This window comes from Nicrophorus vespilloides, unplaced genomic scaffold, assembly GCF_001412225.1.
Source record: "Nicrophorus vespilloides isolate i.1.1-1 unplaced genomic scaffold, Nicve_v1.0, whole genome shotgun sequence".
NCBI lineage: Eukaryota > Metazoa > Arthropoda > Insecta > Coleoptera > Silphidae > Nicrophorus > Nicrophorus vespilloides.
In genome coordinates, this window is record NW_017096000.1 from 776 (window position 1) to 21,477 (window position 20,702).

Below are 20,702 nucleotides of genomic sequence, written 5' to 3' on the forward strand. Positions count from 1 at the left end.
GTAATTCTGTTGGAAAATTGGCATCCGCACATAGAGGGCGCAACGCACGCACGTGCAAACTCCGAGGGGATTGAGCGAAACCGCGCGACTGGAAATTATATTAAAGTGCTCGCCTCTCGCATCCCTCACTCTACGTGTTATATATATATATATGTATGTATATGTACTATATCTATAGATGTACACTGTATATATATGCTATATAGGTCTATCTATCTGCACGGCAACGAATCATCTCTCCCTGCGGCTTAGTAGTGCACAAAACAAAGTTACATTTCGTCGGCACAAATTAAATTTTAACAGGGCGTAATTGAACGCGCTGAATGCTGCCGCCGCCGCCGCCGCCGCTCTATACGCTCCCAGCATTCCACGTATTTTAAGCTTAATACAGGGACCGCAAATAATTGTTACCCTCCTATGTTCGATCAACAGATAATATAAACTCTCTCTCTTACCTGTGGCTAAAACCCTCACCAACCCTCATCCGAAAACACGAGGCCGAAACGAAAACCACCCCACAACCCTCATCTCCTCTTACTACTACAACTGCTGCTACCACCACCTTCAACCCTATTCCTACTCATCCACCGTTAAATACTTCGCATATTCTTACCCTCCTGATTTAAATCCACTAAACAATTACAATTACAAAAAAAAAAAAAAAAACAAAAAAAAGTATCAATTCCACAATCTTTATACATTAATCATTTTCTTGCAAATTATTAAACTAAACTGAACGTACAAATGTAAGTATGTGGTAGGAATACGTGGATGATGCAAGGAGGGTGGGTTTTAAACGGTTCGGGTTGTCTCCCCGCGGAATTCGATAGGGATGAAACAGAAACACACAAAAAAGCAACAACTAAATAAATAGGAATAGTGACAGGACGAGCATTGAAAAACAAGCAGCTGAACAGTAAACGCGTGTGTTTTTGTGCGGAACATAAACAGGAGGGGTAGGTGGGTTTTTGGATGGGTAAGAGGACAGCGGACACGGGTTTTTACAGCATATTGTCGTAAATAAAAAATGCGCCGCTATTTAAAGTTGTGATGTCCGGGGTCCAGGTGGTTGTTCCCCAAGGATCGTCCGCGGGTCAAAACAAGTGTCAATCGATCAGAGAGGAGTAGATGTGTGTGTGCGAGAACGAAGGGTGGTTTTTGTATAGTAGTAGTAGTGGTAGTTTTTGCAGGAGGAGAGAAAGAGAGCGGAGAGGTGCACACCCTCCGCAACATTGAAATAAATGTAGACTCTTTCGGAATTTATTTCGGGCATAATTTATAAAGCCGGACTTCCTATTTACTGCCCTACGATCCCTTCATCCCCTTCCTACGCTTCGAACACATACACTACTACTACTACTACTCGCACATGCGACTCATTTATTATATAAAACTTAATTTTCTTTTTATACACACACTCTCTGCCTCTTTCCCATTCTCTGCTTCTTAAATCAATAAATAAATAAATTAATAATTGGATAATTTGGCAACGGAAATGATTGTTTTTTTTTTTTGTTGTTTGTCTTTCAGATGCCTTGACCAGCGCCGTTGGCATTGTGGAAGCTGTACTCTGAAGCGTCCATGTATCGATCGTGCTCGTCTTCGTGGATGGGAATGGTGTGAGTGTGAACTTTGACGCCGGAATCTCCGCCGTCCGATTGGAAGATCTTCTTCAGCGCCACGGATCCGACCATCAGAAGAGCAATTTTGCTTGCGATCAACGCTTTGCCGGCGATCAAAGCCAAAGTCTTCATGATGAGCGGCGCAGAGAGTCCGAAGATTCCCAGCAGCACCATCATCGTGTAGTGGAAGTACTTTCGCTCCTTCTTGCTGACCTTCATGCCGTGGGTGCCGTCCTTGAACCCGTCGCCGCTTCCGAGCTGCCTGGAGAGGTCGATGGACAGAGTGTGCGACTGCAGGAACCTCCCTATAACCGACTTCAACCTCTGCACTCCATGCGCGCTCCTGCCTTCGGCGCTCGCGTTCACCACCTCCCCGTTCCTCTTCAGCGTGACTCCATCGATGACGGGAATATCCCAGTTCAGGGTACGCTCCAACGCGTTCGCCGTCTTCTCCACCAGACAACTGTAGCTGACTTCACCCCGGAAACAGTCCAGGACAATCACATCGGCCTGCACCGAAACACCGAACACGAGGAAGATCATCACCATCGACTGCATCTCGACCCACAATAAACCAACGCTGGCCGCATTTTGCCTTTATATACCAGCAGAATATTGTGCGTGCCGAAGACCAGCATTTTCACGGTTTCTTTACCTCCTCGACATATCTCATCATCTCGCTTCGGCAAACAAAAAATCTTCATTAATTACTCCACAAATCACCTCTTTTTTCAACACACATACCAGATCGGACGTGCAGTTTTCTCCCACCCGAATGTGCGTTGCCAATTCAGATGTTAAATTATGCATCGCTTCGCAAAATTAAAAAAAAATAATCTTAATCACTGACCGAGATACGACCGGTGCATAATACTGGTAATTAGTCCTTCTTCTTGGATCGAACACGCGAACCTTCTTCCCAGCAGCAAAACGGGAAACCTCATTGTACACTTTGCGAACTAGGCTACACCGATTTAGAAGAACATCTTCATTAATAAAAAAAAAAACAACAACGCGAACAAGTGAAAATCGAAAAACCGCAAATCTCTTGGATCATAACATTATGCACTCATTGTACTAAGTTAAATAACATTGCAGACAATTTAGTTACGAAAATGTATGAATTACCTTGTATAAATGAAGAACATATTCAGCTTATTCTGCTTTTCACAAACCACAACAAATCTTCAGATCCTAAAGTTTAATTTATTAAATTATTGAGTTTATAAAATATATATGGAATTACCTTTAGTTTAATACTTGAAAAACTTTGATTTTTTAAAGAAATCAAATCAATTAAAAATAACAACGTTCATGAATCACTTTTCATCATCACTTGTCTTCTTCTAGTCAAGAAATATTAATGGTTTTTTTTTTTAATAGATTTCCTGAACGTTTTGCAAATCTTGATATTTATTTTCTGAAAAAAAAATAGAAACAAATTATGAATACGTTTGCTTGATACATCGTCGGCATTTCGAAACTATTTTTGAAGAGTATTTAAATAGATGCGTGAAACCTGTGATCATCCAGTTTCCTAATTGTGGACAGCTCGAGGCGGAAAATAATTGCGCGTGAAAATCCGTAAATCATCTAAGGCGTAAGAACAAAGGGAGCCGAGGAGAACGCACAAAGTAGAAAGCGGTAAGGCGATAAGAAGCGAAATTGGTAATTAGGAGTGTGTTCGGTCCATAAATCGCGGAGGCAATAAATAAAATTAATCGCGCGATATTTTTCGCAACCGAAGCGAAGAGTGTGTGTGTTTTTTTAATAACAAATATAAATATTTCCATCGATCGTCCATCAGACTGTAACCAATTGTTGGAGCTAATTATGAACGTGTGTATACATATTCATGCACGAGGATTATTCAATTTATAATTGCAACTATGTACAAAAGCGTTTCTTTTACTTCATCTCCTAGCATTAACATTGCAAATCGTAAATTATTCCCGTTGTTTTACGTAATTATCTTACAATTATTACATTTTTTTTTCTATGGTTAGTTTAATAAATTGATACGTGCGGGAGGAAATGATCGTTTTTCCAAGTTTAATAGCGATGACCTAAAGAACTACTTCACAAAGGAAAAACTCTCATTTCGTTGGAAAATATTAATGAAACGTTTAAAAGGAATTTGATGCGAGGAAAATAAAATTGTAAATGTACAATCAACAAATATATTTATATAGAACTAATCAGAAGTAGACCTACGTCTCGTTGTACTCGATGGTGGGATCGCAGAACTGATGGACATCGTCGTCGTACAAATCCTCCTCGTGGATTTCATCGGTGTTCAGGTAAGTGGGGAAGGGTACAGGGTTCGAGGGTTTCCTCAAAGGAAGAATGGTATCGTAGATGGTAACGATCGAGTTCGTGTCGCCTGGAACGTTCTGTCCGGACACGTACAGCACGTTGTACTTGGTGTTGATGCGCCAGATCTTCAGGCCCTTCAGAACCCTGTACCTGTTCCCCATGTGTCCGGGCATTTTCGTGCCAGGCCAAACGCGAGCCTTCTCACCGCCACCACCGATGTTGCCACCTCTTCTATGCGTTTTCGTCACACCGTGAGACGCGGGCATGCCTTTGAAACCGTGCCTCTTCATGACGCCCTGGAAACCTCTGTCGATGGTTTTACCGCGCACGTCCACGAAATTGCCCACCTGGAAATGCAACGCGTTGATCGGAGTACCTGGTGGCAGAGCAGCATCTGGACTGACGAAGAATCGAGCGAGGAACTTCTTGGGAATCACACCGGAATTCTTGAAAAGACCACAATACTCTTTCGTTAACAGCGACGGATCAGTGCCCTCCGCTCCTAACAACAAACATCCTTTCTTCTTCATAACCCTCGTTTTATTTGGCTGCGAATTTTCATATTCCTCCGGCGTATAATACTTAATTACATGATTATCCAAAACCTACAAATCAATTTAATTAATAAAAATCAAACAAATACATCAATTTATCTGACTTGAAGCAGAGTAGTGGTCATTTTCGTGCCATCCTTCATCCAAATAGGATAAATACCAATTTTTCGAGCAATCACTCCAGTCCTTTTAAACGTTGGCTGCCATTCTGCAGCGTTCGCCGCAATCTCCGAGAGCAAAGGAGACTCATCTTTGTTGCTGTATTTATCCTGAACCACTTCCTTAACAAACTCCTGGTTATCAGTGGTGATTTCATCGTTATGCACCTAAAACTCAAATAACATAACAGCGACAGTTCAAAAAACCAATCGACATAAACAACAACCACTTACGACACGGTGTTTCTTCGTGAACCAAGTGGGGTTCCTCAATCGAGGAGGCGGGTTCATAATATGTCTCTCCCTTATTTGAGTCCCACTGGCTGAAATACTGATTTGAGGTTATGTTGATGCTTGAATTTCGGTATTCCGGATGGTTTAAACTTACGATAAGGCCAGCAACTTATCCTCCAGGCTTTTCACGCACGTTTTACTCACTATATTGCTTAAAATAAACGCCATTTCGTTTACTTTTTATTTAAAACTATTGAACTTTTGTTATGAACATTAATTGAGGTTATTCCATCTCTATCTCATTGATACCAACAAGAAGAGTTCCAATTGGTTCCAATTCGAACTTGTATAAATAGGATTAAATTGTATTTAAAATGCAAATAAGAAAAATATCATTCGTTTATTTATTCAATCAATCAATTGATATTTATTAATATAATCATTTTGTACCAGTTTATACAAATAGAAATAAAAGATCTCATTGATACCAACAGAACCTTTGCCAACTTGAAATGAAGAAGAGTTCCAATTGGTTCCAATTCGAACTTGTATAAATAGGATTAAATTGTATTTAAAATGCAAATAAGAAAAATATCATTCGTTTATTTATTCAATCAATCAATTGATATTTATTAATATAATCATTTTGTACCAGTTTATACAAATAGAAATAAAAGATCTCATTGATACCAACAGAACCTTTGCCAACTTGAAATGAAGGAGAATTCCAATTGGTTCCAATTCGAACTTGTATAAATAGGATTAAATTGTATTTAAAATGCAAATAAGAAAAAATATCATTCGTTTATTTATTCAATCAATCAATTGATATTTATTAATATAATCATTTTGTACCAGTTTATACAAATAGAAATAAAAGATCTTTTATACAAATAGAAATAAAAGAAATTGTTTAAATTGACACCTGATTTAGTGGAAAAAAAAATATACATATATAGAGAAGATTTATAATCATCAATCATTAGATCAGAATGAACACAAGACTGTTTTTTTTTTGTTAATAATATAAAATTACACTAGAAGAGAGAAGGAAAACCAACGAACGTACGCGACGGCACTCTTCTTCAATTAATTATATCACAGATATATATGCGTGGATCTTGCTCTAGAAAATCTGTTTTAATAATATTTCATTTTCATTTCTTATTTTTTTTTACTTTCGCTCCGTTTCCCTAAATGTTTTGTTGTCTTTTATGAAGTATATATATGTATATGACTCTCAACCGTAATTATCTAAGTCGTCCGGCGGACGTATGTACTGTTCGCCGAACTTGGACATGTACTTACGCACAAACTCCTTGGCTTTCGCCTTCACGCTTTCCGTGCACGTCAGATCCTCGATCTTTTGGCAGTGCTTCAGCTCTTTCAGCATCACGAAATGCGTTAACTTGAATAGAAGGAGGAATACAAACACGTTAATAAATCGCAAAAATAAAAAATAAAAACTCTCACCTTTCTGGCCAAATGCTTGAAGTCATCGGTATTCGTGATTCGTCCTTGCTTGCAGTCTAATTTCCTATACGCGTTCAAGATACCGACCATCACTCCGGCCATATTCGACCTGAAGATCTCCTTGATCTTGCGACTCGCCTCGTTATTGTTGTCCATCTCTTTCAGCTTCGTCTTCACCGCCAACTTCTTCTTCGGTTTGACGCCGCTTGATGCCGAGGAGGGCGTGGAAGGAGGCGTCGACAGACTGGTCGTGGAGGACGTGCTCGGAGGCAACGTGGCCATCACCTTCTTGCTTTGCTGCATGATCATTTCCTTCTGCTTCCGCAGCTTCTCCTTATTTTGCTTGTACTTTTTGATATTCTCCTTAAACTGTTTACTGTCCTCCTCAGTTCTTGGCTGTAACAAGATCATCTCATTGAAAAAACTGTGTTATGTTATTATTAAAAAAAAAAATATATAAACTTACGCTAATAATTATTTCCTGAACCAACCCTATCCTGCGCTTCTTGACTGGAGGCGTATCCCTGAGAATGCCCAACTCTTCTATCCTCCGATCCAAAGACGATTTGTCCTCAGTTCTGTCATCGTCCTGCAGACTGGACTCGTCCAGATCATCGGGCATAATACTGTCGTGCGCCTCCGCCAGGCCGTGCTCCAGGTCATCGGGATCTCCGCCGCGTGACTTCAACAGCTTCTTCTGCGCTTCCATCCTGCTGAACTTGCTGCGGATCTCCAACATGAGTTGTTCATCATCGATGTCATCGCTGTCCGTATCCTCCGAACTCGAATCCGAGCTCAGACTGCTCGTGTCCGAACTCGACGTCGACTCTGAATCTGCAATAGAAACACAACAGTCACAACGTACATCACTAAATTTGAGATTCACACTCACAATATTCGACTTCTTCAGGTGGTAATTCCGGTGGCTCCCATTGCGATTTCCTAATCTTGACGTGGTAATAGTACGGTCTGCCGTATTTGTCCTTGGCGCATTTCCACTTTGCTGGTAGTTTGGCGGGCGGTGGTATGGGACCCATGAACGTCACCTGCGACGGGTCCTCGACTTTGTCGTGATATGGAAGCGTTGGCATTGGCGGTATATTGGGCATGGGCGGCATCGAACCCATACTTGCCTCGGCCATCGTAGGTGGAGCCACGATGGGCGGAACGAGGGCGGCCGGAATTCCGCTCGGCATTGGATGATTGATTGCGGTTGGTGGAAGACTATGGATGTTGGGCATGACGTGCGGCATCCCGTGCACTTGCGGTGGCGGTATAGAATGCATCTTCTGCGGTGGAGGCACCGACATGTTCTGAGGTCTAGGCACGAAGGGAAAATTCGAATTGGGCATCTGATTGAAGAGGACGTGCTGATCGGAGGACAGAGCGTAGTTTTGCCACTGTCCGATCTGCGGATTCCATATACACTGGTAACCACGATTCGGATCGTAGGGTGCCGTGAACCTAGGATCCGTGCCCATCATCATGCAGTGCTTCTCGTGTTGCCTCCACGACTCCCTCTGCTTTCTGCGTCTCTCCTCCTCCGCCTGCTGCTCCACCTGCATAGCAAACAGTTTTCTTCTCTCGTGCTTGCTTATCCTCGGATAAGAATTATGACCGGTCGAGCAAACGCTATTACCAGTTGAAGGTATCCTCTCATTCTTGCGGTTTCTGTCGCAATCCCCGAATCTGTTGGACGGACGATAATTGGACCTCGAATATCTGTTCTCCCTGCCCCTCTTTTCCTGATTCTCCACTTGCTCAAAGGCCATCGCCTTATATCTTTTATCCGCCTGCCTCTCGTGCTCCTTCATCTGTTCTATCCGCTCCTTCTTAGGGATCCTGAACACCTCCTTCAAATTGGCCCAGGTCTCCAATAACTTCGAAGCGAGAGCCAAAATATCCGCAATTATGTTCGGTTTGTTACCAGCTTCCTTCTCTTCGAAAGCAATCGGAGAAGCCTCCGCAGCATCATCGAAGATATTGATCAGTTCATCTGCTATATTCTTGAAATCGAACTCCTTGTACGTGGGTCGATTCACAAAGTCCATTCCTACGGATCTCCTGATCTCCTCCTCGTCGTCGTTCTCCACCGGTTCCTCTCTCTTCTCCGGCACCACCTCGGGCACCGGCTCCTGCTCCAACTGCGGTGAATTGCTTTCGGAATCTTCTGAAGATTCAGCCGGCTTTTCAGAAACCGACCACTTCTCCACGAGCGATAGCACCTTCGAATCCTGAAGCATCGTCTTATTGGGTATGGGCAGCGTGGATAACGTCTGAAGCGTTTCCAGGCGCATGTATTCCATATCGTTATCCTCGCTGGCCAACTGCTGGGCGTCCGTCATCCAGCCATGCATCAAACGCAACCCGTGGTAGTCCAAGAAGAGTCTCCTGCAGGGCATATCCCCGGCTTTGAGGATCGCTAGCAATTTCGCCCTTTGATTACTCTCCTTGGCGCGCACCATCAACCTGCTCAGCTTCAACGTATGCGCTTGATTCTTTAGCCCGGTCGTCTGCAGCGACGCTATTTCATCGTCCAGAGCAAGATCCTCGAAGATGTCCTTTCGCGTGATCTTCTTCACCTTCGCTTTCTTCTCCTTCTTCGGCGATTTCTCCTTCTGTACCGGAATTTCCGTTACTTCCAGAGTCTTCTCCTCGGCCTTCTCCTCTTCCTTAATATTCTCCGGCGCTACCTCTTCGCTGACGATCTCCTTGACCTTCTCCGAATCCAACTCAATGACCTTCTCGACGACTCCCTCCTCTTCCTCTTCATCCTCCTCGTCCTCTTCTTCTTCTTCATCATCATCAGGCTCTTCCCCTAGCCACCCTCTGCAGTTCGTTGCCTCGCAAAAACACTTCTGCGCTTCTTTTCTACAATAGAAATAAAATTAAAAAAATACTTATTTTTGTATACAGTTTAATAACATACCCGTATCTCTGAAATTGGTAATCGAATGTGACTTCTTCACCGGCTAAAATTGTTCGAGTGCTGAAAAATCCGATCCTGAGTTCACCTCCCACAGTCCATTTTTGGGTCTCGGCGTTCGGGTCGCACGAGTGGTTTATGAATCGCGAAATGTTACCTACAAGAATGTTACAAAATTCAAGTAATTATGTAAAGTGCAAATAATAAAGTATAAGTACCCTTTTGTGTTGCATCTATAACAGCGTCAGCTCTTAAAGACATGAAGTAGTAATGTCTATTTTTATCCTTGGAATAGTCGGCTGCCCTATCCTCAAACTCCTCCGGATCCAAAACTTCGCCAACATATTCCAAAATAAATTCTCCACTAAAATTTATAAAAATGTACGAGTTTAGTTAAATTTCAATTCCAGATCCTTGGATGACTTACTAAGGGATGTTTGCAGCAGCTCGAATGCCAAGACCTTTCTTCTCCGTCCTGAATACTTCGCACGGGGCGCTCTGTCCCTTCTGGAACCTCTTGTTCGTGCACCTGTCGTTCACCGTGCATAGATTTCCGCTAAAATAAACATAAAACATTGTTAATATCATTATGATTGAATTCAATTATAGCAACTTACCATTCAATCATGAGTAATCGATTCAGGCAATCCTCTCCACAGCCGAACTCACCCTGTTGGATTTCATCCTGCGTGAGGAAACAGTCGCATGTCATTTTCTTGGCCTCCTTGCAGCTGATCCTTTCCGTCAGATACTGATTCTCCTTGAGATGCACGAACTGCTTCAAGCGTCGTTCCACCTCTTCGTCGACTTCCATCTTCTTGTTTCCACTTTGGGCATTCACCACGCTACTTTCACCCAACGAAGAGGAGCTTCTGCTCGTGTTCATTTCCAATTCGCTGGTCCGTCTCCAGCGCGATTTGACCTTCACCGGTTTCGAGTCGACGATACTCTTCGTGGGCGCGACCAAAGCCGGTGAATCCCTCGAAGACTTCTCGTACTCCGCATTTCCCGAGTTGCTGTTATCCGAATTATCCGTGTTATTCGATTCCTTCTTCACCAAACCCTTTCCTCTCGCAGACTTCTTTTGGCTGCTTATCGTCTTGATGCGACTCGATCTGCGGATGGCTTCGTTCGCCAGCTCCTCGTTCTTCTTGCTCTGCCGCGAAGCTGCTGTTTGCTTCGGTGAAACCTTCACCACCCTCTTTTTCTTTACGTTATTGTTATCAGTCTGCTTCGTTTCTTGCTCCTTCTTCAGTTTCTTTTTGATCGCGATCTTCGGCGGATCCACCTTGGGCTCGTCGCTCTTCTCCGACGTGTCCGTTTCCGTCAAAACCTCCTCCTTTATCTCAGTTTTCACCTCCGCTTCTTCTGCAGGCTTCTCCTCTTCAGTTTTCATCTCCACCTTGACTTCATCCTGCTCATCTTCTTTAGCCACCTCCTTCGCCTTCACATCCGTGCTGGCCGCCTTCAACTTATCTCGCTTCAACGAAATCCTCTTACTCTTCCGACTCGGCAAAATCACCTTGGGTTTATCCTCAGTTTCGATCTTCAACTCTACCATCTCCTTGGACACCACCTCCACCTCCTTATCGTCTTCCATCTCCTCTATGCTCTTACTAATCGTCTCCAAACTTATTTCCCCTTTACCATCACCCATACCCTCAACCTCGTCGTCTTTAACTTCGCTATCAATCACATTGTCGTCTTTAACATCGCTGGTGATCACCTCTTCCTCACTACTTTTCTCCTCCAATTTCGATTCGCTGTCGTCCGTATTCGATGAGACCGAGCTACTCTTCACCTCTGAATCTTCGCTGGACACGTCAGAAGCAGTTTTTAAAATATCAGTCGTTTCCGAAACATCGGAATTTTCCACCGCATCTTCCACTGTCGTCACCTGAATTTCTGTTTCTTCGTTTACTTCCTCCACGTTTTTAACTTCATCATCGTTTTTCGCGCTTGCAATCTGAGCCTCGTTATCTGATAATTCGCTAGTGAAATTAGAGTCTTCCTCGCTCGCAACAGTCTCATGTTTTAAATCTTGCTGTTCTGCCGCATCTCCGTCTACAGTTTCTACGATCTCTTCCCGTTTGTTATCATCGTTCACGGATTCCTCGCTCGTCGTTATTTCTTCGCTATTACTAGTCATGGTGCTACTATCTTCACTGCTTACAGTTTCCACTATTACTTTATCATCTTGAGGTATACTTTCTTCTTTATCACCTGGAATACTTTCTTCAGAGCTTCCCATAATTATATCCTTACAAGTTTCTACTTCCATAACATCTAAATTCTCTGAATTTTCAATCATTTCCTCTTGAATTTCATCATTGCGTATTTGGATATGCTCCATTTCATCTGTTTTATTTGCTTCAACTGAAATATTTTTATTCAAAATAAACGATAAACTTCAATTATAACAAAATTAAGTTTAAAATACTTACTTTTATCTTGATATTCCTGTGTATCTTCAATTTTAGTGACTGTGTTTGAGTCCTCTTCAGCAATAATTTCCTCCTGTTGCACATAAAAATCTTCCTCGATGCAGCCCAGAATAACCTCAGACTCAATATCATCAGAATTGATCGCCTCTGGCTGCTCCTGCACCTCTTGTGCTTCACTTAATTCTTCACATTCAACATCTTTAATTTCCATGGTTTCAACGGGAGGCTCAAGGCTCTCAGTGCTTGGGGTGCTGCTGCTACTAAGCTCCTCTGCATCTGCAGAAGCAACTGCAACCTCCTCAGTGCTCACTTCATTCAGGCCACGAAACTTGCCAATCCTCTTTGTTAATCGGGGCTTGGGTTTCACTGCAGGCATCTTTTTCACTCCTTTCACTGGCAGCAATTGGGGCACTTCTCTCTTAATAAGCTTTCCCTGAGACCTGGTCTTCCTCGTCGATGCTGCTGCTGCTGCTGTTGTTGTTGTCTTCGGCGCATCCTCCTGATCCGATGATAGAGCTTGGGGCTGCTTGGCGGCTTTCCTCTTCTTGGGCCCCATTTTCCGATGCCGATGTATATTTTCCGTATTTATATATATCTATATCCTAACTAACTCTGCACATTTGGACACATAATTGGTATTGAACTAATCCGCGTTTATATACACACACAGCACGCAACTACGAACACATATTTTTGGTTTTGTTATGTGCATGTATTTTGATACATCCACAAATATATAGACTCCTGCGTTGTCTCGCTCAGATCTGGCTGCCAACGATTATGCAACCAACGGTGCATCAGATAATTAGATTCCTATTAGAGCTAATTTATGCCTTAATTGTTTCCTACTTCTATAATTACAATAAGTATAATTACGCGACTTGATGATCATTCGCAATAATTATATAGCAGTAGAGAAAACCGAAACATTAAAGTTTTCAAAATATGCACATCTTCTTCTAATACGAACATCATTATCTTCAGTACAATAAGAATGAAGGAAATAAATAAAAATGTATCATAGAAATAGTATATTATAGAAGAAAATCGCTAAACAAATATAATTGTTTACGATAGGCAACCAGTTGATCAATAATGATTTAGTATTCAAATTAGATAACAGCTTCGATGATATTAGTAACAATTAGCAACGAATGAAGATATTGAAACAAAATATGAAAACTGATTTAGTAATAGTAAACATTATCTTTGTTTTTGATACAAAATTAGATTGACTTGGAAAAGTTTTGAACTTTTTCTAGTTTAGGCCACCAATTGTTCAAAGAATTGAATTACAAATATTTCAGTTTCTTCAATTTCTTTTATTTACAAAAAAAAAAACAAGAAAAAAAATAATAATTAAATAACAAAATAAATAGGGCCCGCAATCTCTTGTTTTTTTTTTCAATCAGTATCTATAAGATATGTCTTTTTTTATGTTTGTTTGCAACGCAGATAAATTATAATAGTCTTATATTGTTTGGAATTGTCTAAATGTAGAAGGCAAGTGGGTTTTGGTTGTTACGTATTGCTTTTTTTTGTAATTTGTTATTATGTGTATACGTCTAAATATGTATGTATAATAGGGAAACATAGTTCTTGTATTGGCGAATACAAAACTAAAAAAAAGAAGAATAAGAAGAACTCACACATACAAATCACAAATTATGTACAAAAGAGAGGGAATTTCAGGTCTACCACGGTCGCTCATCGTCAATAGCCCCGCAATCCGTTGTATACCTTATTGTTAGTGCTTTGGTTCAAGATTCTCTTAATCTCTGCAAAGAAATAAAAAATAATTAATAAGTTGATAAGATTAGTTTATATAAGTTTGATCATACCTTCTTTGTCTTGTTCGCTGAATTCCTGTTTGGGGAACTCAACGTCGAACGTTATGTACAGAGTGCCTTGCAGATTGTTGTTATCGTAGTTGGGCATTCCTTCGCCCTTCTTCCTGATGCGCGCCCCAGGCCACGTCACTTTATCCCTAGTTATAGACACTAAATGTCCGTCCAAGTGCTTCAGCTCTAACGCGAAACCGACCAAAGCATCTTGCAAACTGATTGTAACGTTCGTGTACAAATCATCACCCTTCCTTTCGAAAACGGAATGCGGCTGCGTTTTAACTCTGAGAATCAAATCTCCAGCATCTCCATCGAGATGCGGTTCTCCTTCAGCTGTGAACCTGGTTTCTTGACCATCGACCATACCGGGTTCGATCTCCATCTCCAGAATCCGCTCCTCGTTCACCAGCTTCACGTTCGGACATTCGTCGCAGACAGTCTGCTGCATCATCTGGAATCGATTACCACCTAGATTTCGGGTGATCATCTCCTGTCTGCAGTTACATTTCCTAGTTCCCTTCGCCGCCTTCATCACGGGTTTATTCCTGGTGATCTCCACGAAAGTCCCCGTGTACAAATCCTCGAGAGTCACCATTACGTCCATCACGACGTTAGCACCTTTCGGCGTCTCGTGCTGCTGCTCGTTGTTTCCAAATGGAAAACCGAAATCTCCAAAGAAACTGGCAAACGGATCGAAGCCATTGTCCATCATGCCATCCTTTTGCAAGCAATCCTCCCCACACCTATCATATTTCTTGCGCTTATCTTCATCAGATAACACCTTAAATCAATAATTCAATTAACAAACTGTTCTATAGCATAGAAAGCTACAACAAATATGAATACCTCGTAAGCAGCTCCCAGATCTGTGAACTTCCTCGACGCATCTGGATCATCCTTGTTCTTGTCCGGATGCAACTCCTTCGCCTGTCTCCTGTAGGCCTTCTTCACTTCGTGCAAAGAAGCTGATTTGGTGACACCTAGGATTTTGTAGAAGTCTCTGCCTGCCAAGACCAGACTTACGGAGCACAGGACCAGCTGAACCAGCAGCAGGAATTGCCATTTGTTGAAATTCATGGCACTTCGTGGAATTTCGTTCTGCTACTTATTCATCAATGAACAGTCATCACCGAAAACCTATGAGAATGGATCAAACTCGAAATTTTTCGACAGCTCAACACATATACACCAGCACCACGACCGCTTTGTGCAGCAACTCTAAACTATGTGGATGGCTCTGATTGGTCGCACGACACGCACATTAATTCCATTGGTGACCAATCAACGCACAACAAATATTCAAACTAAATTAAAATTTTGATGCAGAATCTCTTCGCTTCTTCGCGATCCTCTTGAACGAGCTCTCATCCATTCAATCCTACCGAATTATCATGAAAATTATGTTGAGCATAGTTGGTTGCCTATAACAATATTTTAAAAATGATCTCAAAACTTTTAATTTCTTTGATAATCCATCAAAATTGTATGTTTTGATAGGAAGCAATACACAATCCAATTCTTAACTATGTACAATCTTTATATAACAACAATACTTCAAAATGATCAAGACTTTAAACCAAAATTGAATGTTCTTTCTATATTAGGCACTAATTTACAATACAACTCTTACCTGTGTACAAACTTTACATCTAGTTCTAGTATTATACTTGTTTCTTTATTTAATTATAATTATTTACCGCATGGCAATCTTAAATTCATAAACATTTGTACTTCTCATATATAAAAACAAGAATACATGACAGAATGTACACTTGATAGTTATTAGTAATGAAGCTATATTTACGTAACCATGGTGATAATAAATAATCGTCTCTTTGGTATGAAGTGACCAAATCATTGTTTTATTTGCGTAACCATGGTAAAGAAAGATTATCGTATCTACGGAATAATCTAATCTGTTACACTTCTGCCCGAATTAGACATAAATAATTGTTTAAAAAAATTCAAATTAAATTAAAATTTTGATGCAGAATCTCTTCGCTTCTTCACGATCGTCTTCAACGCGCTCTCATCCATTCAATCCTAGCGAATTATCATGAAAACTATGTTGAGTATAGTTGGTTGCCTACAACAATATTTTAAAAATAATCTCAAAACTTTTAATTTCTTTGATAATCCAACAAAATTGTATGCTTTGTGTCTAATAGGAATCAACAAGGCCGAAAAAGCAGTGTTTTCACATTTTAGTGATTTTCTCTGAAACCATTACTATTAATTTCTTTCATAATCCATCAAAATTGTAAGTTTTGATATACAATCCAAAATGATCAAGATTTTATTTTTTTTTTTGATAATCCACCAAAATTGAATGTTCTTTCTATGTTAGGAACTAATTAACTGTATACAAAGTTTACATCTAATATATTCATATTATTAATTATGATCTACACAAAATTTAAAAGTTCTTAAAATATATATATTTGTACTCATTATTACCGCTCCCTATTATAGTTGTTTATTTATTTAATTATAATTATTTAACGCATGGCAATCTTAAATTCATAAAAATTTGTACTTCTCATATATAAAAACAAGAATACATGACAGAATGTATACTTTATAGTTATTATTAATGCAAGCTATATTTACGTAACCATGGTGATAATAAATAATAATCTCTTTGGCGTGAAGTGACCAAATCATTGTTTTATTTGCGTAACCATGGTAAAGAAAGATTATCGTATCTACATAATAATCTAATCTGTTACACTTCTGCCCAATTAGACATAAATAATGACGTTTGTTTAAAAAAAATGCTTGTTGCCATACACATTTCGTTTTAAAGATATTATTTTTAAATAAGATATGCACATTTTCACACACAAATATACATTACTAATTTCGATTAAAGCATGTTTATTTCTTTCCTTCTTTTCTTATCGGAAAACTTTTATATTTTAATAGATTTCGTAGATTATGATTGCGTTATTATGTTCTTATAAGATTACTTTTTCATGTATTTGTAATATGTTATCGTAATGGATATGACATGTAAAGTAAAAAAATATGGTCTAAAATGTTATATTTTTTAAATTGAATTTCTGTAATTACCAGCAACGAATAAACAAATTATACAATATAAACAAACAAAAAATGACTTTGGAAAGTAACTGAAATAAGCAAATTAATGATTTGCTTCTTATCCGTAAAGGAAGTAGTTTGTAGTTTATGGATAAACAATATATGGAGAAGGGGCGGAAAAGTCGTGGGTTTCGGATAACGAATGGATAAAAAAAAAAGCTAGTACGCAGATACAGCAGCAGAGCACATACAATGAAACGGTAAGTGTAAATTTGAATATTGGCGGAAACGCGGAGACGCCGTGCGCCGCGACGCTCATTTATCGAACGCCGGTCCGTGAGCGAAGGGATGATGAAAAAAATGATATATCTAGAGTGTGTGCGAGAGAGAGAGAGAAAGAGAGTGATAAAGACGTGGGGTTGGAGGAGGAGGACCTTCATCCATGCAATCGGATGGTCCATCCATCCGAGGAGGGCCTTGCACGCGCGATGTTCATCCTCCGATACCAAAATCATCTTATAAACGCCCTTCTCGAAATGAGCTGACAATCGCTTCTTCCTGTCTACCATCGCAGAGACTTAAGGTAAAACAAACAAACAAACAACCAAAAACAAAAACCGAAACAAAAAAAAACAGAAACAAAATCCAATTAGCAGCGGCGCCTTCAATCCGAGTCCCGAATTTCCACGCCTTCCACTATTCCGTTTATTCATCATCCTTTATCTTAAGATAAGATCCAAAATAAAAACGAATTCCGTAAAATCCACGGCTCCGCGATTATGTACTCAAATATTTTTTTTTTCAAAATTTCTTTCCTCGAAATATTTCGTTGACGAAACCGTTTTATCTCTCATTGCTCTTTTTGCTTTTTTTAAATTCTTTTCATTTCGGTTAAAACAATACGAATATTTTTACAACTCGTTAATGCGCTCACATTGTTCTGGTTTCTACGCGAAACGCAATTTCGTTAAACGTAAGTAACTTTAATATATATATATATATTTTCCATTTTTAACATCCCCATAAATTGTCGATAACATTAAATCGAACATTTAAATGCTAAATGGAAATTTTTTTGTTTTTTATTTTTTTGTATATAGATAGGGATTAGTATTAGTTACCTTATCTCTTAATTATGAAACCACTTGATGTAGACTTGACTTAAAAAAAAGTTCTATAAAATTATTATTTTTTTTTTCATAATTACAGACACGATTTAATGTTCATCGATCATTTGCGCACAATGTCGGTGTAAATCTATATTTATTTTCGTTTTCGTAGTCGGAATTAATCGGATCGATATGCATTATGCCTTTACATTTTATTTATCAGTAGTGAATTAGCCAGCTATCGAGGTGTGCGTATTTTCTAATCAAAACATACGAGTGCGTTTGTTTCATAAACAACTTGATGTATACAAATTTTGTTTTATAAACATTTAATTGTTTTAGTAAACTACTGAAGATGTTTGACAATGAAATATATTGTATTTATTGTTTCAGAGGAGATACTACAGATGATCGGTTGGAGATGCAGACGTGGAGGCCCCAATCGGTGCTGTGGCTGCTTTTCATAGTGGCAGCGTGCAGCCTCCTCTTCGTCTGCAACATTCTGGAGATACGCACGTACACCATCAAGACTGCGTACTTCCTGCAGTCGTCGCCGAGGGTGCAGGAGGAGCTGAGCATGAAGGGCTTCTTCATCCGAACACCGGGATGCACCATACCGGAGATGCGAGCGATGGACGACTCGATCAAGAAATACATCTTCATGGAGAAGAGCGTGCTGTGCAACAACGGCACTCCGCCTCTGATAGATTCGAACAGGACATCCATTTACTTGTTGGAATCGTCGCTGGAGTACTACAATCTGAACGATACGGAGCAGCTGACCTGCTGCTACCAAGAATTCCATCGAGTTGCTCCGGGTCAATCCAAAGATGACCGCGTCGATTTTGGTAAAGAGTGCGTCCCGTTCGAGGTTTGGACAGATATAGAGCACGAATTTATACGGGTGAAATGTTTCCACAATAGGTCTATGATTTACAAAGATTTCTTTTCGTTTGTACCTGCTAGAAACGCTTCGAACGTTGGAAAGGAGAAGCTCAACGTTCTGATCGTTGGCATCGATGCGGTGTCGAGACTGAATTTGCATCGGCAGATGCCGGAGACTGTGCGCTTTATGAAAGAGCTGAAGAGTTACGAGATGATGGGCTACAATAAGGTCGGGGATAACACGTTTCCGAATCTGATACCCGCGTTGACGGGGATGAGCGAGGATGAGCTGCAGAGGACGTGCTGGAACGCGAGCACGCATTTCGACGAGTGCCCGTTCGTTTGGAAGGACTTCAAGGATTCCGGTCGATTGACGGGGTTCGGTGAGGATTCGGCCTGGATGGGTCTGTTTTATTACACGAAGAAGGGTTTCAGGAGGCAACCGACTGATTACTTCTGGGATCACTTCGATATGACGGCCGAGAAGGAAATCGGAAACATGCACAGATTGAACGTGGATCAGTGCGTCGGGGCGAGGCTCGTGCACAAGGTGTTCTTGGATTACATCTCGAAGTTTGCGGAGACGATGCGCGTCAATCGGTTACCCTATTTCGGGTTCTTCTGGGGCGCGAGCTTGACTCACGACTTCTTGAATAAACCCAAGCTGGGCGATAGGGATTACGTCGATTTCTTGAAGATGCTGAACGCGAGTGGGACTCTGGATGACACGGTTTTGGTGCTGATGAGCGATCACGGGATCAGATGGGGCGAGATCAGGAGCACGTATCAAGGACGCATGGAGGAGAGACTACCGTTCCTGTATCTGCGATTCCCTGAGAGTTTCGCGAAGCGAAACCCTTTAGCTATAAACAACTTGAGGACTAACGTGAGGAGACTGACCACGCCGTACGATTTGCACGAAACCCTTCTGGATCTCGTCGATCCCAAGAAGTTGAGAGACGATTCGATCCAGGAGCGGAACGTCAGCAATCAGACGACGAGGCGGGCGTACAGTTTATTCGATAAGATCACGACGAACAGGAGTTGCGAGAGCGCCGGAATATCGGCGCATTGGTGCACGTGCCAAACAAGTGAAAAGGTGGACGTGGGTGATCAGGTGGTGCAGGAAGCGGCCAACCACACGGTGAACGAGATCAACGAGCTTCTTGTAGGGTACGCGGACTGCGTTTATCTTGAACTCGAAGAGGTCTTGGACGCAACGGTACAGATCAATACGGATGTCATCATGCAAGGCACGCAGAACCAGGACTACACCATCACATTCAGGACTCGACCCAGCGCCGCCGTCTTCGAGGCGACAGTCCGAAGGATATTTCTTCCCACGAACGAGTACCATTTCAACGTGACCGGCACCGTCAGTCGCATCAATTTGTACGGCAAACAGAGCCTCTGCATCACCGACTTCCACTTGAAGCTTTACTGCTACTGCAAACAGTATATTTCCAACAACAACAACAACATCAATCCAATAATCGATTAGCTTTTCAATTGTAAATGAGAGGCGATATTTTTTTAACTTTTTATTTGTTCCATGAAACATTTATACGATTAATGTTATTTAAGCAAGGGGAGAAACGATGATGAGAGAAGAAAATCTGTGATTTTTTGAAATGATAGTTAATAAAAATATATATATATATGTATACTTACTTGTACGCGGAATATTTGTAAATAACATTTACCCGAGAATAAACTTGTTGTTTTTAGTTGACAATAATATCCTTTTTTCTTTCTTGTTCTCTCCCAATCCAATCATGTTCTTTATAAATCTGTAGTGCAGAACATCGGATTTCGAACAATTCAGTTTCCGAACTGTCGTGTCCCAAGGATGGAAATCTGGACGCAGTGGAATATCTTCTTCTGGTGTTGTCGTTGTGCAGTCTCAGTTGTAGGAATTAAATAATTCAATTGGTTTAAAACAAGTTTATTATAGTAATTGGTACTTTTGGGGTTCTTTCCAAGACAATGTAGATACTTTAGAACAGTGGTTTCCAAACTTGATGTTACTACGCGCATTACAGCAATATGGATAAGAGCACAGGAATGTATCTATACTTACTATACTGGATTCCCC

At 40.7% G+C, this 20,702-nt stretch overlaps 5 protein-coding genes across 8 annotated transcripts; 1 reads left to right on the forward strand and 4 right to left on the reverse strand.

Annotated features, from left to right (window-relative positions):
- Positions 1 to 1,526: 1,526 nt before the first annotated feature.
- LOC108569121 lies at positions 1,527 to 2,180 on the reverse strand. Its single transcript, XM_017930545.1, has one exon. It carries the CDS (start codon positions 2,178 to 2,180, stop codon positions 1,527 to 1,529), a length of 654 nt encoding a protein of 217 aa, XP_017786034.1.
- Positions 2,181 to 3,788: 1,608 nt separating this feature from the next.
- Positions 3,789 to 5,193, reverse strand: LOC108569123 (39S ribosomal protein L3, mitochondrial). Its single transcript, XM_017930547.1, has 4 exons — positions 5,039 to 5,193; positions 4,885 to 4,981; positions 4,597 to 4,818; positions 3,789 to 4,543 (listed from the first exon to the last, which is right to left on the reverse strand). Exons 1-4 carry the CDS (start codon positions 5,110 to 5,112, stop codon positions 3,833 to 3,835), a joined length of 1,104 nt encoding a protein of 367 aa, XP_017786036.1. The 5' UTR covers positions 5,113 to 5,193; the 3' UTR covers positions 3,789 to 3,832.
- A 581-nt stretch (positions 5,194 to 5,774) lies between these two features.
- Positions 5,775 to 12,584, reverse strand: LOC108569124 (probable histone-lysine N-methyltransferase CG1716). Its single transcript, XM_017930549.1, has 9 exons — positions 11,728 to 12,584; positions 9,901 to 11,659; positions 9,711 to 9,839; positions 9,502 to 9,647; positions 9,287 to 9,440; positions 7,250 to 9,228; positions 6,824 to 7,191; positions 6,358 to 6,753; positions 5,775 to 6,292 (listed from the first exon to the last, which is right to left on the reverse strand). Exons 1-9 carry the CDS (start codon positions 12,281 to 12,283, stop codon positions 6,125 to 6,127), a joined length of 5,655 nt encoding a protein of 1,884 aa, XP_017786038.1. The 5' UTR covers positions 12,284 to 12,584; the 3' UTR covers positions 5,775 to 6,124.
- A 546-nt stretch (positions 12,585 to 13,130) lies between these two features.
- Positions 13,131 to 14,801, reverse strand: LOC108569122 (dnaJ homolog subfamily B member 11). Its single transcript, XM_017930546.1, has 3 exons — positions 14,418 to 14,801; positions 13,569 to 14,352; positions 13,131 to 13,505 (listed from the first exon to the last, which is right to left on the reverse strand). Exons 1-3 carry the CDS (start codon positions 14,646 to 14,648, stop codon positions 13,441 to 13,443), a joined length of 1,080 nt encoding a protein of 359 aa, XP_017786035.1. The 5' UTR covers positions 14,649 to 14,801; the 3' UTR covers positions 13,131 to 13,440.
- A 2,049-nt stretch (positions 14,802 to 16,850) lies between these two features.
- LOC108569125 lies at positions 16,851 to 20,345 on the forward strand. Of its 4 annotated transcripts, none has more exons than XM_017930550.1 (2): positions 16,851 to 16,873; positions 18,116 to 20,345. In XM_017930550.1, the coding sequence occupies exons 1-2, from the start codon at positions 16,866 to 16,868 to the stop codon at positions 20,106 to 20,108; spliced, it is 2,001 nt and encodes a 666-aa protein (XP_017786039.1). In that variant the 5' UTR covers positions 16,851 to 16,865; the 3' UTR covers positions 20,109 to 20,345. The 4 variants fall into 4 exon arrangements, with proteins under 4 accessions (XP_017786039.1, XP_017786040.1, XP_017786041.1 ...); XM_017930551.1 differs by lacking the exon at positions 16,851 to 16,873 and adding an exon at positions 16,890 to 17,196; XM_017930552.1 differs by lacking the exon at positions 16,851 to 16,873 and adding an exon at positions 17,496 to 17,586.
- Positions 20,346 to 20,702: the final 357 nt, after the last annotated feature.

Bases quoted from the DNA above. Each gene is read 5' to 3' on its own strand.
- LOC108569123 (XM_017930547.1), bottom strand. From the start codon at position 5,112: ATGGCGTTTATTTTAAGCAATATAGTGAGTAAAACGTGCGTGAAAAGC. The intron at 4,982-5,038 runs GTAAGTTTAAAC...ACCTCAAATCAG, and splicing joins GATAAGTTGCTGGCCTTATC to TATTTCAGCCAGTGGGACTC. The intron at 4,544-4,596 runs GTCAGATAAATT...ATTGATTTGTAG, and splicing joins TGACCACTACTCTGCTTCAA to GTTTTGGATAATCATGTAAT.
- LOC108569121 (XM_017930545.1), bottom strand. From the start codon at position 2,180: ATGCAGTCGATGGTGATGATCTTCCTCGTGTTCGGTGTTTCGGTGCAG.
- LOC108569122 (XM_017930546.1), bottom strand. From the start codon at position 14,648: ATGAATTTCAACAAATGGCAATTCCTGCTGCTGGTTCAGCTGGTCCTG. The intron at 14,353-14,417 runs GTATTCATATTT...TATTGATTTAAG, and splicing joins ATCTGGGAGCTGCTTACGAG to GTGTTATCTGATGAAGATAA. The intron at 13,506-13,568 runs GTATGATCAAAC...ATTTCTTTGCAG, and splicing joins CAGCGAACAAGACAAAGAAG to AGATTAAGAGAATCTTGAAC.
- LOC108569124 (XM_017930549.1), bottom strand. From the start codon at position 12,283: ATGGGGCCCAAGAAGAGGAAAGCCGCCAAGCAGCCCCAAGCTCTATCA. The intron at 7,192-7,249 runs GTGAGTGTGAAT...TTTCTATTGCAG, and splicing joins ACCTGAAGAAGTCGAATATT to ATTCAGAGTCGACGTCGAGT. The intron at 6,754-6,823 runs GTAAGTTTATAT...ATCTTGTTACAG, and splicing joins TTCAGGAAATAATTATTAGC to CCAAGAACTGAGGAGGACAG.